Here is a 22188-nt window from a genome sequence, read left to right as displayed (position 1 = left end):
GCTTCTTTTCTCAGATACTTTCTTCTCTTTCTCATTCCATTCTTTTTATCTTTTTTTTTTTTTTATCTATTCCTGTTCTCCTTGGAACCAGCAAACCTTCCCCTCTGGAGTTATCTCTTCTTCATCCATATCATATCAAAATTTATTTTCTAGAATCACTAGAATTACTACATTCAAATTCAGCTCGGCCATTGGAGAAGAGAAGACTTAAGGTCTCTCCCACCCTCAAGCCTGAATTCAGAACATTGTCATTGTCTTCTCCACTTCCCTCATTTCTTCATCTTCTGACCAATTAGCCTTTATTAGATAGAAAAATCCACTTATCCAGAATCCACTGTTCAGTAGATTCCCACCACCATCTCCCACATTCACACACATACCATTTCCTACCTCTGTATTTTAAGAGAAAGTGACAGATCAAGGAGAAGAGGTTAGGAAATCACATTCGAGTTCAAAACAGTCAATAGTATAGAAGAGATTTGACTTGATATTACTTAATTTGAAAAAAGACCTGGGAATTTTAGTTGATGATATGATATGGACAATTACAAAAAGAAGTCTGTTTTAACATACAGAAATGGAAAGCATATGTCTTCTTTGCAGTAATAAATGTCTGTATTCTGAACTGATAGATTGCGTTCAGTGAAGCAAAGCATTGGTGGAAGCCAAGTGACCCTAACCATTAGTGAACTGTGAAGATTGGAGGCTGAGTCTTGACATAATCAATCGAAGTGGAGAGGAGATGGGCTGAGAGCAGTCCTCAAATATCCAAAGTGCTGTTGTGCAGAGAAAGTGAGTGGGCTGACTCTCTGTCTGCTCTGGGAACAGGCGGACAGTTCAGGAAAACAGATACAAGCTCACAAGAATTAGGAAGTTGTGCTCATTAGAGATGCTTAAGTTTTCCCAAGAGGAATCCAATGCAGACTGAAGAATCTTAAGAATCCTCACCTGACAAAACATTAAACATGATGCCTCTCCTTCCTTTTCTTTTTTATTTTTATTTATTTATTTATTTATTTTTTGAGACGGAGTTTCGCTCTTGTTACCCAGGCTGGAGTGCAATGGCGCGATCTCAGCTCACGGCAACCTCCGCCTCCTGGGTTCAGGCAATTCTCCTGCCTCAGCCTCCTGAGTAGCTGGGATTACAAGCACGCGCCACCATGTCCAGCTAATTTTTTGTATTTTTTTAGTAGAGACAGGGTTTCACCATGTTGCTGGGATTACAGGCATGAGCCACTGCGCCCGGCCTCCCCTTCCTTTTGTTACAAAAGCAATGTTTGTTTATAGCATCAAGTCAAATAATACTATATTTACAGTTCCATATCTCATGGTAACTAAGGTTGCTAGTTTGGTGTGTGTCTTTCCACACCTTTCTCTGTGTCTATGAAGACATACTTTAACATTAATAAATGAATAGATGTGACTTTGTTTTGTTTACAAAACTGAGATCACATTAGACATATGGCTCAGTAATATAAACATCCCTCCAGGTCAATTTACCTTCCTTGAAAGAGCTGCAGATATTCTAAAGTATAGGTGTGCTATGACATTAAATCATTCCTCCATAGCTGGGCATTGTGGCGCATGCCTGTAATCCCAGCTACTCAGGAGGCTGAGGCAGGAGAATTACCTGAACCCAGGAGGCGGAGGTTGCGGTGAGCCGAGATCGCGCCATTGCACTCCAGCCTGGGTAGCAAGAGCGAAACTCCGTCTCAAAAAAAAAAAAAAAATCACTCCTCCATTAATAGATATTCACATTGTTTCTAGATTTTGCTATAACTAACAATGCTACAATAACTGTTCTCAAACATACAGACATACCTTGTTTTATTGCATTTTGCTTTATTGTACTTTGTAGATAGTATGTTTTTACAAGTTAAACATTTGTAGCAAACCTGTGACAAGCAAATTTATGAGCTCACTTCATGTCTCAGTGCCATATTTGGTAATTCTTGCAATATTTCAAATGTTTTCATTATTATCCATGTTATGGAGATCTGTGTTCATTAATCTCTGAGGTTAATATTGGAATTCTTATGGGGTGTTTTGGGTCTCTCACTTTAAATCAAAAGCTAAAAATGATTAAGCTTAGAGAGGAAGGCATGTTGAAAGCCAAGATAGGCCCAACACTAGGGCCTCTTGTGCCAAAAATTTAGCCAAGTTGTGAATGCAAAGGAAAAGTTCTTGGAGGAAATTAAAAATGCTACTCCAGTGAGCACACAAATAATAAGAATGCAAAATAACCACTTTGCTGACATGGAGAAGGTTTGAGTGGTGCAAATAGAAGATCAAATCAACCACAACATTTCCTTAAGCCAAAGCCTAACCTAGAGCAAGGCCCTAACTCTCTTTTGTTCTGTGAAGGCTGAGAGAGGGGAGGAAGCTGCAGAATAAAAAATTTGGAAGCTAGCAGAGGTTGGTTCATGAATTATAAGACGCTATCTCCATAAAAGAGTAGTACAAAGTGAAGCAGCAAGTGCTGATGTCAAAACTGCAGAAAGTTATCCAGAAGATCTAGCTAAGATCATGAGTGGTGGTGGCTACACTATACAACAGAGCTTCAAGGTAGACAAGAGAGCCTTATATTGGAAGAAAATCCAATCTAGGACTTTCGTAGCTAGAGAGAAGTCAATAGCTGGCTTCAAAGCACAGGCTGATCCTTTCAGTAGGGGCTAATGCAGCTGGTAACTTTAAGTTGAAGCTAATGCTTGTTAACCATTCTGAAAGTCCTAGGGCCCTTATGAATTACACTAAATCTACACTGCTTGTGCTTTAAATGGAACAGTAAAGCCTGAATGAGAGCACCTCTGTTTACAGCATGGTTTACTGAATATTTTAAGCCCTCTTTTGAGACCTACTGCCTAGAAAAGCAGATTTTTTTTCAAAATATTACTGCTCCTTGACAATGCATCTGGTCACCCAAGAGCTCTGGTGGAGAAGTACAAGGAGAGTAATGTTTTCAGGCCTGCTAACAACATCTATTCTGCAGCCCATAGATTAAAAAGTCATTTTGGACTTTCAAATCTTATTATTTGAGAAATACATTTTGAAAGTCTATCGCTACCAAAAATAGTTTATCTGATGGATCTGAACAAAGTAAATTGAACATCTTCTGGGAAACACTCACCATTCTAGGTGCCCTTAAGAACATTCATGATTTAAGGAAGGAGGTCAAAATATCAACATTAACAGGAGTTTGAAAACATTTGATTCCAACTCTCATAGATGACATTGAGGGGCTCAAGATTTCAGTGGAGGAAATCTCTGCAAATGTGGTGGAAATAGAAAAAAGAATTAGAATTAAAAGTGAAGCCTGAAGATATGCCTGAATTGCTGCAGTCTATGTTAAAACTTTAACAGATAAGGAGTTGCTTCTTATGGATAAGAAAAGAAAATGGTTTATTGAGATGAAATCTACTCCAGTGAAGATGCTGTGAACCTTGTTGAAATGACAACAAAGGATTTAGAATATCACATCAACTTAGTTAATAAAGCAGTGACAGTGCTTGAGTGGATTGTCTCTAATTTTGAAAGAATTTCTGTGGACAATATGCTATCAAACAGCATCGTGTGCTACAGAGAAATCGTTGATGAAAGGAAGAGTCGATCGATATGGCAAACTTCATTACTGTCTTTTAAAAATTGCAACAGCCACCTCAACCTTCAGCAGTTACCACCCTGATCAGTCAATCAGCAGCATCAACATTGAGGCAAGAGCATCTACCTGCAAAAAAATTATGACTCACAGAAGGCTCAAATGATCATTAGCATTATTTAGCAAAAATTTATTACTTATGTACCTTGTTCATTTTAGATGTAATGCTATTATACACTTAATAGACTACAGTATGGTGTAAGCATAACTTTATATACACTGGGAAACAAAAAAATTTGTATAACTTTATTGCAATATTCACTTTATTGTGGTGTTCTGGAATTGAACTTGCAGTATCTCTGGAACATGCCTGTGTATTGATATATACAGATGTTTTTAAGGGATAGTTTTCGTTAAAGTAGGGTTTACTAAGTTAAAAGATACGTACATTATTTTAACAGCTACTTTCAGATTACCTTCTGAAAATCTTGTTGCAATTCATGCTTCCATGAGTAACTGCTCATTCCTTATTCCATCTCCAGGATAGGATGTTATATTTTTCTTTTTATACATCCAACTGAGAGGCAGCATAGGTATAGTGGTTTAGAATTAGGACTCCCTTGGCTAGAAATACTGAGTATCTACCTCAGCTTCAGCAAGTACTAGCTGTGTGCTTTTAGCTAGGACACATTACTGCTTTGTGTCTCAGACACGCTGATCCGTATAAAGAGGATGCTATGAATACCTACCTCATAAAATTGTTATGAGTGTAAAAGAATTAATAGTTATAAGACTTATAACAGCGACTGACATATAGTAAATTCTTTATGATTAAAGGTTAAAATTAAAAGATTCATCAGATTAATCTTTTACAAGATTAAAGATTTTTAAAATATTAGTTTGCATCTCTTTGCTAATGAGTTGGGCATATTTCTATGAGTGTCTTGGTCATCTTCTTTTCCCTTTTTCTAAATTTTCCATTCATTTTTTACTCATACTTTTATTGAGCTGTTTGTCTTTTTACAAATTTTCATGAACTCTTTATATATTATAAATAGTAACCTTTTTCCTGTCTTTTATATCTTCCATAAGTGATTTCCTATTTATGATTATAAACATCATCAGAGTTTTTTAAAATTAACAAAAATCTTTCAATCAGTATAGAACTGTAAAAATCATTTTAAACCCATGGTCTTAGTCTGTTTTGTGTTTGTATAACAGAATACCACAGACTGGGTAATTTATAAAGAAAATAAATTTATTTCTCACAGTTCTAGAGGCTGAAAAGTTCACTATCAAGGTGCCAGCATCTTGTGAGGGTCCTCATGCTGCATCACCCATGGCAGAAGCAGAAGGGCAAAAGAGCAGCCCAGGGGGCCTAGGCATCAGTTTTTAACAAGAGGTCTTATTTCATTCTGATGTGCAGCCAAGGTTGGGAATCAGACAATGGAACCCTGAAATGTCAATCTTAAGTCAATTTGTTTCTAGATCAAAGCATTGCTAGTAATTACCACTGCCATCTGTTGGTGGGAGGCAGAACTGACACAGTGTAGCTATGGATAGTACAGCATTGTTCAGATCGATGACAGGCCATGTTTTTTAAATTCTTAGAAATGTATCTTTGTGTTTATCCAGACCTTTTTTAATGTAAATGACCTCTCAGGTAACTTCCAGCTGTAAGATTCTTGAAATTAATATCAAATTTGTATTTATCTTCTTAGTTCTGTATATTCCATAGCAATAAATGACAGAATGCAGTGTGATATACTTCTGAGGTTTGGTCAATCCTTGGTGATCAAAGATTCAGTGATATTTATTCTAATAACAGGAAAAAGTAATACTTCATCAATAACAGTTTAAAAAACCAGAAAAAAAATTTTTGTGATTAATCCTAACCATGCTAATCAAAAACTAAAACACTGCCTCTCCCAACCCCACTCTCCCCAGCTATAAATGTTAATTGAAATTTTATCTACTGGGGTATTTTAAGATGTCTCTTTTTTCCTTGTGGCATTACACAATGTAAAACATCAAAGGAAATAACAGGAAGGCAGTGAACAGGGAAACACACTTTGAGAAATAGTGATATTGGCAGAAAATGTAAGTGTCTGGGGAAAAAAATAAGATAAAACTGGCAGAATTACAGCCTTCTGCCTGGGTTGTAATTAGACAGTGAGTTTATCTTCTGAAAGAAAGGTATTTTTCCTCTCCTTTTCATAGACAGGCCAAAAGAAGTCAAAGACACAAAGAGCATGAAATTGTTTGCCATGCAAACCATTTTTGAGGCATTGAATTTAAAATATATACATTAATTCCCCAGGCAGCTTTTATGCATTGTGTATTATTCTTATAGCTAGCTATAGGGGATAAGTCTTTCAAATATATATTTTATATGTATTTGAAATATAGATATTAAAAATATTTCTATATATTTGTGTGTGTGTATATATATATAATATATGCATGTATATGAAGTACTTTTTAATCGAAAACATCTTCATGAACTGAAACTTATTGCTGGTCTATTGTGGAAGTCAGCACTTTGTTTCTTCTATCCATCCTAGATTTGGACTGTGTTTAGGAGAGTGTCCTTAAGAGTTGGGTTTATCAGCCTTGGAACTGTGGACATTTTATGCTAGATAATTTTTTATTTCAGGGGGAGCTTCCCTGGTCATCAAAAGGAATTGGGCAACATTAGCTCCTGCACATGAATGTCAGTAACATCCCCTCTGTCGTGGCAACCGAAAATATCTCCAAACACTGCCCAATGACAAAATCACTCCTAATTGAAAACCACTGATTAAGAGGATTGAATGCTTATGGCCTATGCTTTTGTGGGGTGAATTGTCATGTCTTTAAAAACAACTTAACCGATTCCTCAATCTAAATTAGAGCCCTTATTTCTTTCTCTCATGAAACAATATGTATCTCTTTATAGCATCAGTGACAGTTTATAACAATATATTTACTTGGAGACATTGTGTTTTTCTTCCCTATTAGACTTTAAATTCTACACCTTAATCTGTTTTGCTCACTCTGTATACATACTACCTAGTACAGTAATTGACACTTAATAAATGTTTGTCAAATGAAAGAATGTAATACTAAGATATTTAATGACCTGAAACACAAAGCCTGACTTGGTTCAAAGGGGTTTTTCTTCTCAGGCTTATTTCATTCTATATGACAAAGCCAGGAAAATAAGAAATTAGGGACATATTGAGGCTGGTGAAGGGTGTGAGCAGGGAAATCTCAAAATTATATTATTTGGATGGGATTCCCAGGGGGTTTTGGCGGGGTGCTGGTGAGTGGCAGTTGCATTCTGGAAACAACAGCTCTGATATGTCGCTGTAAGCCAGAGCCAGCCTATCACTCCTGCTTTCTGAACTCCATCCACCACTGATTCATGGAAGAAACAGGTTTTTTGACCAAAGCAAGGTTCAACGTTCCACTAATTCTTTGAGGAAAAATGCCCTAGGACCAGGAGAAGGTAACTATAGAAAACAAGCATCACTACAAATGGCACAAGAGGCCTTTAAATGCTTCTTTTCAGGTTTTTAAAAAATGGAATTAAGATGCATATTTTTTTAAATGTAAAATGACTGGCATTCTTCCCACTGAAAATGAAAAGTAATTTAATTTGTTAGTGGTTTATTTTGTTTGACAGTCGTTGTACATACTCAATTTGGTTTGTTACACTAAATTACCCTTTAATAATGGGTACACACAATGCCAGACTTTGCCCCCCAGGTTAGTTTGATAATTGGATGAGCATCCATATTGTTCAAGATTTTCATGACAATGAAGACAGAGCTATTTGCAAAACTCCTAACCAGGAGAGCTTTCAGCTTTTTAAATTCTCAGTAAAGTTAATTGCTATCCAATGACCAATCATTCCCCTCACTACTTTTCCTAAACAATTTACATTATATAATCATGACTGAATTCCCTCAGTGGATGGAAAAGATGCTAAAACCTCAATAAAGAAAAGTCAGAAAATCTTCCCCAGGCAATCTTTCAGAATGGACCATTTTTCTACAATTGGAAGTTAATGGTAAGAATGCCAATAATAGCTACCATAAGGGCTGGAGCCAGAGAGCCAACATCCAGCAACAATTCTACCCCTTGGCCACCATATGACAGTGGGCAAACTTCATGACCTGTGTTGCTTCAGGAGTTACATTCATAAAATGACAATGATCTTAGTACCTACTTCATAAGGCCAGTGTAAAGATTCAATAACATGGTGTGTATAAATGCTTAGCACATTCCTGGCACAAAGCAAGTTCTCCATAAATGTTTCTTCATTAGCCTGTATATATCAGTCCTTGTGCTAAGTTCTCTTAACAATGCTACTGAAAGAGCTACATATACCCAACATTAAGGAAGGGAATACTGATATGATATACAGAAAGATTAAACAACAAACCCAAGGCCACATGGTTGGTGATTAGCACAGCCAGGATCCAAGCCCAAGTCTGCTTAACTTAAAAAGTCCTCTATTGCATTCCAGTTGTGAGCTTGTGTACCCCTAGAAGAATTTTGAATAGCTGTGTACCTTCCTGGGCACTTTAAAGTGGACAACTAAGCATGTCCATTGTAATGTTAAATAATTGCAGAAAATGTGACTTCAGGATATTTTAAACATTGGCAGTTTAAAATAAAACTGTTATATCACCTTTATTGCATCCAGTGGGATTTAAATCCCTCATTACTGGATACTCACCAATACCCACTAAAAGAATATCTGAACAATTTTTTTTAACTCAAAAGCTTGATATTCTTTTTTTTCTTTTTAAAATATCTTTTTCCTGCATTTCCCCTAAATGTTAAAAGCTTTTTTGATCATTTCTTTAACATATACAGATGTAAATAGGTTTTTCCTTTTGTGAATATATTACTATAAGACTTTAAAATTATCTTCTGGGTTTAATTGTTGCTATAACTATTAATAGAACACAATACATCAAAACACCATTAACGTATAATTCTGACAAATGACTAAATATAAAAAGTAAAATTTTATTAGAAATGCATATTATAATGAGCTGGGGATGGGGGCATCTGTGGAGCCTTGATTAAAAGTGTCATGCAAATGTCCCTCTCAGAAGAGCTTACGAATTGCATAATACACCTTAGTAAGATGCAGGAGAAGTTAAGATATATCTTCTATATCTTTCTTTTGCAAAAGGAAAAAGGAGAACCTAGGCTGTGAGTACTCCTGAAAAGATCTGATTTTAGGAAGGAGAACATGGAAGTCAGGAATGAAGAAATGAATTTCCTTAAAACTTTTCCACACAATTCTTAGCAAGTCATCCACCACTACTGTTCCAAGGGGAACAGTATTCTCATTGAAGACAGCTGCTCTGTACCACCAAGCTGTATTGCTTTGGAATTAGGGTACTTACAGGAGGACCCAATGGCTCTCCCATTTTTATGACAATTCACTTCCTCTTCCTTGAAAACGAAGTCTGGCTGCCCCTTAGCTATTGGCTTTATCCCAAACCCATGGCAATTGTTACTAAAAATTCATGAAGGCTGTTTCTTTTTACTAAACAGGCAAGGTGATTTGAATTTGAAGTGAGGCTGGAATCTGGAATTTCCAAGCCCCTCTGAGAGCTTTACCATCTAGTGCCTCAAGATGGGGTAACATATTCACCCTCAGATTCTCCACTGGGCCTCAAACCTGTGGTCCCAGAGCACCAGGATCAGGGTTTCCTTATACCTAGGATGAAGTGGATACCCAGGACTTCCGCTCTCATCTTTGTCTTTTCTAGATCAACAGCCTTGGTTTCAGCTTCCCAAAAGGGGTGGTTATGAGTAAGAAATGGGGACAGGGTTATATATTGCCTACCTCTCCTAAGATTCTCAAGGATCCTCTGTGCGGCAACTTCTCAGCATGTAGTAGATGCTCAATAAATGTTTGTCAAAAGCTTTATCTGGAGCCAGTGTGTGGTTATAACCTTTCTATATGCACTTCTAATTGATGATATGGAATCCACCAAACCCCATGACCTTGATATATCCTGTCATCTAAATGTAGAGTAATCTCAATTATTCGGGGAAGGGAGTGGGGAACACCTGTTGAACACTGACATGGAGATATGGAGCAAGTGTGGATTTAAATTGATAGCAATTTCTTCAAAGTACCCCATAATGTTAATTATGTTGATTGTACATAACAAGCAATGGTATTCAAAGGTTTGTCCCTTCACCTCAATGAGATTTGCCCTAGAGTTACCAAATGACTAAAATCCATCCACATCTTACAGACACTCTCTCTTCTTCCTTCTCCATGACTTCATCTTTTCTGTTCTTTATCTCCTATCTGGCCATCCCTTCATTCTTCTCTGAGTTTTGCCTTGAATCTGTCAATTTACTGGATTGCTGGAGGTTGCCATGGTAAACACAGCTGATGTTTTTTTCTCTGTGAAAAAATCCTCTCATGAAGATGCATTGAGGGGAGTCCTCCCCATGGCCTCCCCCTGCTGTGCCTTTTCACAGATGTTTTTTAAAGTGGATGCTTCAGGGGCTTCCTGTTTCCTAGGGCTCTACTAGAAATTGCATGTCCCTGAAGCAAGGCACTGTGACCAGCCAACCCCCACTTAAGTGCCGTAGAAGATTGTGAAGAATCACTGGTGTGGTCACCAAATAAGCCAAATGACAGCAACATTCATTTTGTTAGTAAATGTGTTCTGGGAAGTGAAAGATGATCTGGTATTTCCCAAGAGGAGAGGCAGGACAGATAACAAGAACCTGTAGGGGGACGTCTGAAAGCGGGTGGGCGGAGACAGAAGGAAGAGTGAGGGAGGATAAAGTCCCAAATCAGGCAGCTATTCACAGGTCAATACTCATGCCTCCCTGAGCTTTCCTCACCCGCACGGTGAAGGCGGTGATCTGGTCCTAACTACCAATCCAACATCTTCTCTGGCTGCTCTGCTTCCTTACTCACTCCTCTCTGGCTATAAAAGCTCTTTGCTGACAGGTACAGTGGTGTGTGCGTATAGTTCCAGCTACTCAGGAGGCTGAGGCAAGAGGATCACTTGAGCACAGGGGACCTGGGCTGTAGTGACCTATACCAATAGGGTGTCCACACTAAATTCAACATCAATATGGTGATCTCCTGGGCACGAGGGACCACCAGGCTGCCTAAGGAGGGGTTAATCTGCCCAGGTCAGAAACAAAACGAGTGAACCCTCTCATGTTGATCAGTAGCGGGATCGTGCCTGTGAATCACCATTGCACTCCAACCTGGGCAACTTAGCAAGACCCCATCTCTTTAAAGAGAAAAGCTCTTTGCTATTGTTCCTCCTGTACTCTAAGCATGCTCCAACCTCAGTGCCTTTGCATTTCCTGTGCCCCCTGCCTGGAATGCTCTTCCCCACAGAGCTGCATGGCTCCCTGTCTCACTTCATTCAGGTCTCTGTTCAACCATCACTCCCTCAGAGAGGCCTTCTGTGACCGCCCTACCTTGAAGAGCACACCCCTGCTTATACACATACATATAAAAACTTATACCCCACAGAGTGTTCACTGTTGTGGCACCAGCCCCTAGAACATGTCTGCTATTGAGGAGGGATTTAACAAGTATTTGTTGAATGAATAGCTAAATCGCTGACCTTACTCCAGAAGCACAGTCACCCATCTATATATGTATCCTTTGTTGTCTCTCCTGAGTTTGCACACTGCTGGTCCCTTTGACTGGAGCCCAGTTCCCTCCCCTCCCCACCACCCACCTCTCTGGGGACCTCACCCTTCAAACCCTGTCTAGCTTGGTAGTCCTCTCCTTTCTGAGGTCTGCCTTGGGGTCCCCAGGCAGGACCCCTTTGGCTGATACTGCCTGGGCAGTGCCAACTGACCTCCATGGCAGTGTGATTGCCCTTGCTGAAAGATCTATTAACTTGTCTCCCTCCCAAGCATCTGAGTGTGCTTCAAGTGACTAAGGGCATAGACTCTTGAGTCAAAGAGTGGCAGGAGTGCCAGACCTGAGTAGTCACCCTGCCTCAGACTCACTATGTGCCTTCAGACAACTTCACCTTTCTGTGCCTCAGCTTCCTCATCTGTGCAATAGGGATTGTAACATCCACCAAGTTAATCACGAAACAGCGAAGAAAATTCACTGATGAACTGCTTGAGGGTTTAAAATACTCTAATCAGTCAGTTGGGTAAGAGGATAGACTGGAGGCTGTGCGATTTGAAGTGGGATGGCCATGGAAGGCCTCCCTGAGAGCATAACATTAGAGCAGGGACTGATTGAAGTGAGGGAGGAAGCTATGCTGCTCTCTGGGGGGAAGAGCTTCCCAGGAATATTACAACTGAAATATATCTCTGTAAGCTTTATTGCAGATTAGACTCAGGCTGCTCTTTGGGGGCCTGGGACATTATTCAGTTGATATTCTAATGTAATACTGGGTGTCCAGGCAAGACACAGGGCTGGGATGCTTGTCCTTTGAAAGCAGCCTAGGAGTATGAGCTGAAACTCAACCAGGGTCAGAGAGCAGGGTGAGGCACCTGAGTCGGGGGGCATCACTGAATTCCAGCTGCTCAGCATAGAACCACCTGCAGTTGGGCCAAGCACTGGCCACTCAAAGCACCAAGGACTGGCCACTTTTCATGCAGCACCTCCCTTGTCTTTGCGTTGATCCTAGCCCCATCAATGACTCTGCCAAGATGGCTCAGACAAGAAGGTTTGAACTGAGTTAAGACATCCTGGCCTGATCTGAATTTTGTCTAGTTCTGCTCTTATCATTTGGCAAAAGGTGGTTCTGGTCCTGTAGAGGATGGCTCTGGCAGGTGGTGTGCGAAAGCAGAAGTCTGCGACAGGAGGCAGAGGCCTGGGCTGTGCGGGCAACCCTGGAAGGGTGGCCATGGACAAGGTGCTTAACCTGTAGACCTCAGTGTCCTCATCTGTAGATTTCAAGAACTGCCCAGGATACTCGCTTTCACACTTTGCTTATCCATGGAAATCGTTCTTCCAGCATGATATTATTGAGGATGCCAGCATATAATACCAAGAATAATGAAGGAGGAGAGGCCTAGACACTATGGCCTCCCACTATAAGACTCTCCCCCACATGCAGATGATGTCCTAGGAAGAGGCTCTATGGGTTCTTCCAAGCCAGCATGTTCCCTGATTTGATGTCACATCCATACAGCACAGAGCCTTTTTAAAGTGTTAGGCTAAACCACATGAGATTGCTGATATTTGACAATTTCTGACTTACAAAAATGGAAATTTTGTATTTCAACCTAATAGTTTCATTCACAGTAGTGGCTAGGTGTGCTCATTCAGGACTCCTCCGCCTCCCCAACCTCCCCTGTAAAATGGGGCAAACAGAGGGATCATCCTTGGAAGGTTGGTTACTGAGGGCATTGGGGGAGATAACACCTTGGAGTTGGGTGGAGCAGGGAATGGGGTGTTGTAAACACAGCAGCTGGCATAAGGAGCAATCCATGTATGTTTCCAGAGACAGCTTTAATGATTGCCTGTGGGCCTGACTCAGGGAATAGTGTTCCGATCTCCTTCCTGCCTGGCCTCAAAAGGAGTATGTGGCCAGAGCAGACAAAAAATAGTCTCAGTGTGGTTTCCTAATCGGTCCATCCTATCCTGCTTGAACCACCAACTTCTCCTTTTCTCCTTGTGAGGGGAGTCACTGGACAGTGGACAAGCCTTTACATAGACCTGGGACTGAGGCTGGAATAACACGAGAGGCATTCAGCTCTCCATCCCCTCTGTCTTATCTGGGCAAAGCATTAGAGGCTCCATCCCCAGATACCTACACAGAGCCCTTCCCCATTAAGTGATACATCATGGAATATGTCAGGCTGAATTAGCAGGCAGGCCCATCACATTAAGCTGAAGCTGTGGGCTGGCAGCTCCCACTCGTAATGCCTCTTGTTCCTGGCTGCATGCTCCCTTTCACGTCGCCACAGCCACAGGAACTGTCTGCAGACAATGCACAGTAACCAAGGAGGCCCAGGGAAGAGTTCAGGAGGACCCTCAGGAAGTCCAGCAGATTCCGTTTCTTTTGTGACCCTTGGGATCCTGCTCTGAGCTCTGGTACCTCTGAAGGGCAGAGGAAGCAGGTAGCAACCAAAAGCTTCAGGTGAGGAGCTCCTTTGTGGCAAACTATAAAAGCATGGCACATGTTTCTGAAAGAATAAATACCGTGTTCAAATACCATGAACATGTACAACACCTAATTGAAGTTTCTTAATGACAGCAGTACTATGAGTCCCGCTACCATTATAACTACCAGTAACGCTAGTTATTCCATCAGATCTCCTGGCAATTTATGTCATTAAATGCTTTCAGAGCATTTATCACTTCTACTCTGTATATTTCAATAGGGCGTGGTACAGTGGGAAGAACACTCACTTAGCAGTCCCCAAATTAAACCTAGCTAGGCTTCCTATGTCTGGGCAACCCTGGGCCAGTGACTTAGCCTCTGTGCCTGAGTTTTCTCTTTGTATGAGTACGTATTGTACCTTTGTATGAGTACCTGTGTGAATATCCTCACAGGGCTCTTGAAAGAATTACCTGAGATTATGTATGAAGAATGTTTGACCCAGAGAAAATGCACCATAAATATTTCAGTGTAGAGTTTCTGAGGGCAGAGTCACTTTTTATCCATTACGATGCTTTAACTCAGGCATGCCCTTAATTAATGTCCAAGAATATATGATCTTCCCTTTTAAAATTCTACCTCATTAGTCCTCTAACTTGTTTTCCACTGTACATCTGGAATGATCTAATCAGAACCCAGATTTGATTATATCACAGTCATTACAAATCCCTTCATTTTTTTCCCTATCGTTTGGAATAATGGCAAAACTTTTTTGGAGGAGGGTTGCCTCCTACCTACCCTGTGACCTCATCTCCCACAATAGCTCCCATCACTACCTCTGTCTCAACTACAGTGACCTCTTGGTCCTTCACTCTTGACTTGTTCGCCCCACCACAGGACCTCTGCACACCCCTCAAACACATTCTCCCCTCCTAGCCTGGTTAAATCCCTACCCATTGTTCACATCTCAACACACTCATACCTTCTCAGGAAAGCCTCTCCAGTTCTCCCTGAGCAGGTTAAATCCCTCTTGGCAATATATTCTCTCTTTGGGAGACCTAGTTCTTTTAATCATGTCTGTCTCCTCTGACAAGATTAGCTATAGATGGCAGGATCTGTGTTTGGTTCTGCTCACCAGTTGTGCTCCCTAGGACTTCGTGTGACACTCAGTAAATGTTGCTGAAAGACTGGGTAGGAGGATGTATTGGAGGTCAGATCATCTCAACAAAACCCCACACCATCCTTTGTGATAGTGAGGGCATAGGGAGCATGGTCACTGCTTTGTAGACAGTGTGATTGAGCTCAGGAGGAGAAGGTTAGTTGCCCAGACCTCACAGCCTGTTGGTTAGTGGCGAACTGGTCTCCCAATTCCTGCCACACACACTTAGGCTATAGGGCCATTATTTACGATTGGGATGGCGGACCACAAAGACTTTCCCTTCCTTTCCTTTCCTAGTATTCCCAGGACAGCTGACTCATCTATAGCCACTCCCAAGTCACCTCTAATTTCTGGGTTATCAAGTACCACATCTGTCTAGAATTCCATGTTTCCTCTGAATCATTTATTTGATTTAAAAACTCCCTCAAAGGTGAGTTCAAGTCCCTCAAGTCTGAGCTGGGAGAATTTTTTTTTTCTAAAAGGTTATATTTGTGAGGTGGCTGGCTGCACTTCTGATAATTTAACTTTTGTTTTTACTTTCTTCTTCTCCCCACCTGGGTTGAAGCCAATCCTGAAGACAAGTCTTCATCTACCACCTGGTATCAAATCAGTCGGGGTCAGTTGCAAGAGATGATGAGCTTGAAAAGAAAATAGCTTTGGTTATTTTATTATCTTGTTTTTATTAAGAGACCATGCCTGTGGTGTGAGGTTTTGTTTGTCTTTTGTGCTTTTTTAGTTTGCTTCCTTTCAGACATTTGTGTTCTTACTCTCTTTCTTTGGAGCCAGTTCACCCAGAACTCAAAGATAAAGGAGGAAGCGTGATGGTTCTTCGTTCATGTTTGCCAGAGAGACAGTCATGTGTGGGAAACTATTTAACGGTCGATTCTCTGATCCACCAGAAAGAAATCATTTACTCATGTGTTCTCATTCTTTCAACAAATACTTACTGAGAAGTTTTTATATATCAGTAAGGTGACCATATCATTAATATGCAAACTGGGATAGTTTTGCATGTAAATGTGGACACTACCTGGTTGACACTCTAAGACAAGTATAAACCAAGATTTTCTCAGGTCAATCAGGATGTCACTGGGTTCCCTCTAGATTAGTGACTGAATTTGGACTGTTAAAGTCTTGGGTGATGATAAACTTTCCCAAAATGCACTTAAGGATTGAGAACAAAGCCAGGAAGGGGTGTAGGCTTCCAAAGCCATAAGATGAAAAGACATAAAAGATGGATTTAGATTGAAGTTGAACTAGACCTTTCTAAAGTTTTCCTACAACTTCATTTTTTAAATAGATTCCATGTTTAAAAAAAATCTGGAACAACATCTCTGAGAGGTAATGATTCCACAATGGAAGCCAAGTTCCCCTGAGATGAGGCTACCTGGAGGAGCTTGGAAAAATATTTAGAATTTATAAAGAATGAAATTTCCCATCAGGGCTAAGAGATGGTGATATCTTTTGAAAGAGGAGGAACAGAAGGGAACGGGAACAATGTGTGATTCTTTATTAGCCTCTTCTTTCTCTGACCTGGAGTTTCTTCAGTGTGGGTATGATTTGTTCTGTGATAATCAATGACATAAGCATGCACACTCTTTTCCTATGGAAGACATTTGGTTCTGAAGTGATTTGTTTCTCTTGCATTCCAGGTGCCGGTCTTGAGACCCATGGACCTGATGGTGGAGGCCACCCCACGAAGAGTATTTGCCAATGCACACACATATCACATCAACTCCATATCTGTCAACAGCGACTATGAAACCTACATGTCTGCTGATGACCTGAGGATTAACCTATGGAACTTTGAAATAACCAATCAAAGTTTTAGTATCCTTTCGTTGTGGCCAAGAATCAACTGGCCTGAATTAAAAGTATTCAGGTACGAGTGGGCTTGGGGAAAATATGGAATAGAAATGCAACACCTAGAATTTGTGGAGAACTTGCCCCTTTTAAAATATTCTGGCACCTATGAGACTCTTTAATCACAACAATAAAGTTAGGGAAATATTGTTATTACAAGTGGTAAGCCAGGACTAACTCTGGATTGGGACTCTGAATCAATTTTCCTATAAAGTCTAATATTGATAATTCCCATAAGCAGGCAGCCTCCTCCAATCAGTAATTCAGAAACTTGGACCTCTTTCATCTGCAGCTCCCCAGTGGTGACCATGTTTGTAGCGGGACTGTAAAAGGGGAAGGTAATGGAAGATAAGAAATGGGAGAGTACTTTGAGCCCTTAAAAAGCTTGCATTCCACGGTTTTTAGACCATTCAGCCACATGGCCACCTCTTACTGCTAGACAGCCTGGAAAATGTAGTCTGGCTGTGTGCCCAAGAAAAATGACCTGGTTTTGGTACACAGCTAGCTAGTTTCCACCACAGAGAGCACTCAACAGTCTCCAAAGGCTTTCAGGGAAGGCAGCTTTAACCAGGTAGTGGCAAGTATGAGATATATTTGAAGACACTGAGAACTGACCATCAGGACCATGCCTGGCATCTTTTGTTGATCACAGAACAGACTCAACATGCTGTCTGGGCCTGCCTACAAATTTTGCCTGGCAGTGCAGCTGCTAATAGAATGAGTGTGGGTGGTGGTTCCCTTTCTCTCTCTCCATCTATTCCAAGAGCCAGAAATCTGCTCAGGCTCAGCTGGCTGTCACTCCGAGCTTCTGCTTCCCCCAGTCTAGGTGACATATTTTCTGAATATTGCCTCTAGGCCTTCAAGGGGGAGGGGATTTTCTTTAGGCATTTTGGGAGACAGATGCCCTGGGGAGAATGAAAAGGGGAAATATCAACAGCACAGTTTAGGTTATATTCTGCAGATGTGTGACAGCCTGCCAGATGCTGGCATACTAATGAGACCGTGCCATTCACCCTTAAAGCAGCCATATGTAAAGTAATCATTGTCATCATGAGAACGATGATAAGTGATATCTATATAGTTCTTATCAACCAGACCGCCCTAAGCACTGAGCCAACTATACAAACTGAGACCCCTTTCCCTCTCATCACTGAAGTATAGCCACCTCTGGGGTAGGAGGCGGTCATCTTTCAAAACAGCCTCAGAAAAATACCACCCACCAGGCAGGATTTCCACAATGCCCTCTATTCACAAAGGAGATAGAAGAAACATGGTTCAGGATAGAATAATGTGGGATTCCCAAAGCATACTGTGGCTACTACTGGGGGGTGGTAAGCAACATGCTTCTAAGCAATACATAAACATTTTTTAGTTTTCATATTTATGTATTTATTTTAATGAACGTCAGAAAACACAACCATTATATTCTACAATTTCACAGATATTGAAAATCCATTTATATTACAAAGTAAGTATATGTAAACTATTAAGTAAATAGTGAGACAAGTGATCTGGAGATATGGTTGGAAAAAGTCATGTCTTCCAGTGACTGGCATTTGGTGTGAGTTTGGCATTATGATTGAGAACTCAGGCTTTAGAGTTCAACAAATGATAGAGTTCTCACCCAGCCCTACCACTTTCTGGTTGTATAAGCTTTAACATGTTTCTTAATTTATCCAAGCCTCCGTTTCTCTATTTTGTTATCTGTAGAAAGGAGCTCTATCAAAGAGGATTGTGAGGATTAAATACACACACACACACACACACACACACACACACACACATGCACACATATAGGGCAGTACCTTGCTAAGTGAATGCTCAGTAAATAGGGACTACCACAATCATAATAGTTACTGAAAGAGCAAGGAAACAAGAAAAGTTGAACATTAGAATGGTGGCTTTTATTCTGCTAAATTTATTATCTGGATTGTCTTTTCAATTCTAGACTCTTCCTTTGGCTTTGCAGTTGGGTGTCCTTTGCAAAGTATTGCTCCCTAGTTACCAGATTTTTGCAGGGACTCTGAGGCCCAGGGCCTTGTGTGTAGCACCAGATCCGAGCAAGGCATTCCTAAAGCTCATCATGCCTGGTCATGAATTCTCTCCCTTCCATCCTTAGCCAGTCAGTTCTTGGCTTGTATAACAAGTTCTCACATAAAGTAGTCAAACTTTGGTCTTAATAGGCTAACTATATCAGGACAATAATAACTCATTAATAGATTGGTAATTTTCTAGGGTAATAGGCAATAGCAATAAATGAAAATTGATATTAAAATATGTGGCTTCTTTATGAAAACTATGCTATACCTAGAATCCTTTGAACTCTGAAGAATGAATTGACCTAATTTCTTACCTTCTCCAACGTGGGACCTATTAAATAGACCCAAATCAAGTAAAAATAAAGACTAGCCCTCAACAATGATAAATTAAGTGCCTAGTTTGTGCCAGACACAAAAATGAGAAAAAACAAATTTGCCACTTTCAGAGTAATGGTCATCAAATACACTAATGAGTATATAATTATAAACTGAGATAATTTCTGTGAAGATAGGGAATATGGTTCTATGAATGCATTTTTTAAAATCCTGCTATAGACCAGGAAAGGTTTGGTTAACTAATTGATTGTTGAGATCTGAAAGAGGAAGGGTATGGGCTAACTTGGCAAAGAGGTGTGGAGATATGTGTTCAGTGTGTGCAGAGGCGCTATGGCGGGAGAGAGTATGACATGTTGGATGAATTCTAAGAAGGCCACTATTTTTAAAGGCCAGAGAGTGAAGTGGAGCATGGTGTAAGCAAGGCTGGGAACGGTAACAGAAGCCTCACCTTTCAGAAGTCTGGTGTCTGAACATTAGACAGAGGACTTACCTGGAAGAAGCCCGCTGGACTCTAGGGATACTTCAGCTTTGACCTTGGTCCTAACAACCCTGTACAGCAGCTTCATTTTATTTGTCAACCAAGCTGAGGCCCTTTTAGAGTAGATTCCCTGATTAAGGAACTACATAGCTTCAACTCTTGGCTTCCAGGTTCTAGCACTCATCAGTACCATGGACAGCAGCTTTCTTTTCATTCAGTGGGATTCTGCCAGGCAGGCTTCCAGGGAAGCTGTGGGGTCTAGTACATGTTTCTCCACCTTGTTGCTTCATTGACTTTCACCCTGCTAGAAATCAAATATGCATATCAATCTCAAACTGGCATTCAATGTAAAAGGAGAGCATCCCTTCTAATGACACATCTGACATATTAGCCTGTGTGTGCCAGGGCAGCACCCTCCTTCCTTATTAAAAGTAGGCTTAGTGGGTTTTCCCAGGCTGGGTGCCTTGCTTGTGTGGATGCTGACCCTCCATCTGAAGCCAGCTCTAAGGCTCTGGGAGCCTGGAACTTTCTCCTTCCACAGGGCCAGCCCTTTGGGTTTCGTGCTGTGAGAGGAGAAAACAAGAATTCAACCATGCAGACTTCTCTTGGGTTTCTTGAGATCCCTCAGGTAGATAGCTTAGTAGCTGAAATGCAAACTCTGGAGTCAGATTCACTGAATTTGAGTCTTGCTTCATCTTAGCATCTCTCTAACCCTCAGTTTCCTCATTAGCTAATAGAGATAATGATATGATCTATCTTATAAAGTTGTAAGGACTCAAGAGGTAATCATGTAGAGTACTTAGCGGAGCACTGGCACCAAGTGAAGATTCAAGAAATGGCATGTACATTTATGTGGAGCCTTTCACTAGTCCCCTTTTCTTCTTATCTTGCTGCTTAGATTTCTCCTAAGAAAACCTCAGGCTAAGTGACTTATACTATGTAAGTCTGGCATCTTGGCCTGTTGGCCTACTGTGAGTTTCTGCATTATAAAATAAAAAACATGGCCTGGTATGGTGGCTCATGCCTGTAGTCCTAGAACTTTGGGAATGCAAGGCAGGTGGACTACTTGAGCTCAGGAGTTCAAGACCAGGCTGGACAACATGGTAAAACCCTGTCTCTACAAAAAATACAAAAATTAGCTGGGCATGGTGGCATGTGTCTGTAGTCCTGACTACTAGGAAGCCTGAGGTGGAAATATTGCTTGAATCCAGGAGGTCAAGCTACTCTGAGCCATGATTATGCCACTGCACTCTAGCCTGGGCAACAGAGGGAGACTCTGCCTCTAAAACAATGCCGGTAGGAAACTTCTAAGTCACAAAAATGAATTAAATAATAAGTCATAAACATTTACTGGGCACTTATTAGTGCACTGGAGATGCCATGAAAAATGAACCTCCATCCCTAACGTCATGCCCTTGTAATCTGGAGGGTGGATATATCAATTAGACTTCATCCAGAGAAGCAGAACCAGCAGGAGAGGGGTGTGTGTATACAGAAAAAGAAAGAAAGAAAGAGTGAAGGAGGGATGAAGAGAGAGGGACAAATTGACTTCTTATAGTGAATTGGCCTTGCAATTGTGTGGCTGGCCGTGCAAGTCCAAGGTCTATAGGGCAGAAAATCGGGAAGGGAAAACAACAAGCAGGCCGAACTCCAGAGGTATGAGCCGAAACTTGGCCACAGCTGGCAGACAGGAAGGAAAATTTGCAGGGCCAGGAGCCATTTGGGGTCTCTCCTTCAAAGAAGACTTGAATCTTATTTTAAATGCTTTACAACTGATTGAATCAGGCCCACCCAGAATAATCTTCCTTTTGATTAACTTTAAAATGTCAACTGATTATTGCCTTTAATCACATCTGCAAAGTCTCTTCACAGCAGCACCTGGATGAGTGTTTGATTGAATGACTGGGAGAAGTTATAGGTATGCTGCAAAATTATTGCTTCTTCCCTTTTATTCTCCACCTCTCAGGAGAGAATATCCCTTGTTGTCTACTGAAAAGTGAAACATATTAGAAAAGGAATTCTAAGGATTGTGATTCAGCCTAACCAAGTTAACATATCACAAATCCATCAAAATAAGTATGGAGACAGAAGGAGACAGATATATAACCACACAAGAGAAGATAAGACTAACCACTTTTTGAGTCTGTATTAAGTGCCAGGTATGTTACACATATCATCTCCTGTCATTTTCCTTCTTTTTGGGTCATGAGTTACCATTAACTCATGACATTCAAGGTGATGTAACCAGTCACAGAATTGGGAACTAAAATTAGTACTTCTCTTAGTCTAAATTCCAGTTAAATATATTATACTATCTCAAATTATTCATGTAATTACAATACTGTGCAGTTTGTGTTCTCATAGAGGTATGCTCAAGGTGGTATAGATGCACAGGATAGGAATGATCATAAAGGAAAGGCTAGAATGCTTTATAATGAAAGTAACTTCTGAGTTGGCCTTTGAATTGAAATTTCAGGCTGCCTTACATCAATTGGAAAGAGTTTATGGTTATGGGGCTTTCAAGTGCTCCCCAAATCATAAAGGCTGTCTCAGCAGAAAATCTTTTGCAGCTCGATACATATTTAATATGACAGCATGTGTCTCTTTGTCAATCTCTTCATATTGAGCCTAGCAATTGGCAAACACTCCAT

General features: G+C 40.6%; 1 protein-coding gene across 36 annotated transcripts in view; it reads left to right on the top strand.

Annotated features, from left to right (window-relative positions):
* PPP2R2B (protein phosphatase 2 regulatory subunit Bbeta) overlaps positions 1 to 22188 on the top strand; it is a 494567-nt gene that overhangs the window by 405291 nt on the left and 67088 nt on the right. For all 36 annotated transcript variants that reach the window (XM_002744335.5, XM_078362503.1, XM_078362412.1 and 33 more), the window contains one exon: positions 16474 to 16651. In XM_002744335.5, the coding sequence (XP_002744381.1) occupies positions 16474 to 16651 (178 nt within the window). The remainder of the gene's footprint in view (positions 1 to 16473; positions 16652 to 22188) is intronic.

The sequence above is a fragment of the Callithrix jacchus genome, chromosome 2 (genome assembly GCF_049354715.1).
Source record: "Callithrix jacchus isolate 240 chromosome 2, calJac240_pri, whole genome shotgun sequence".
Classification (NCBI taxonomy): Eukaryota; Metazoa; Chordata; class Mammalia; order Primates; family Cebidae; genus Callithrix; species Callithrix jacchus.
Note: the sequence above shows the minus strand (reverse complement) of the source record. Positions and strands in the feature narration are given on the sequence as shown.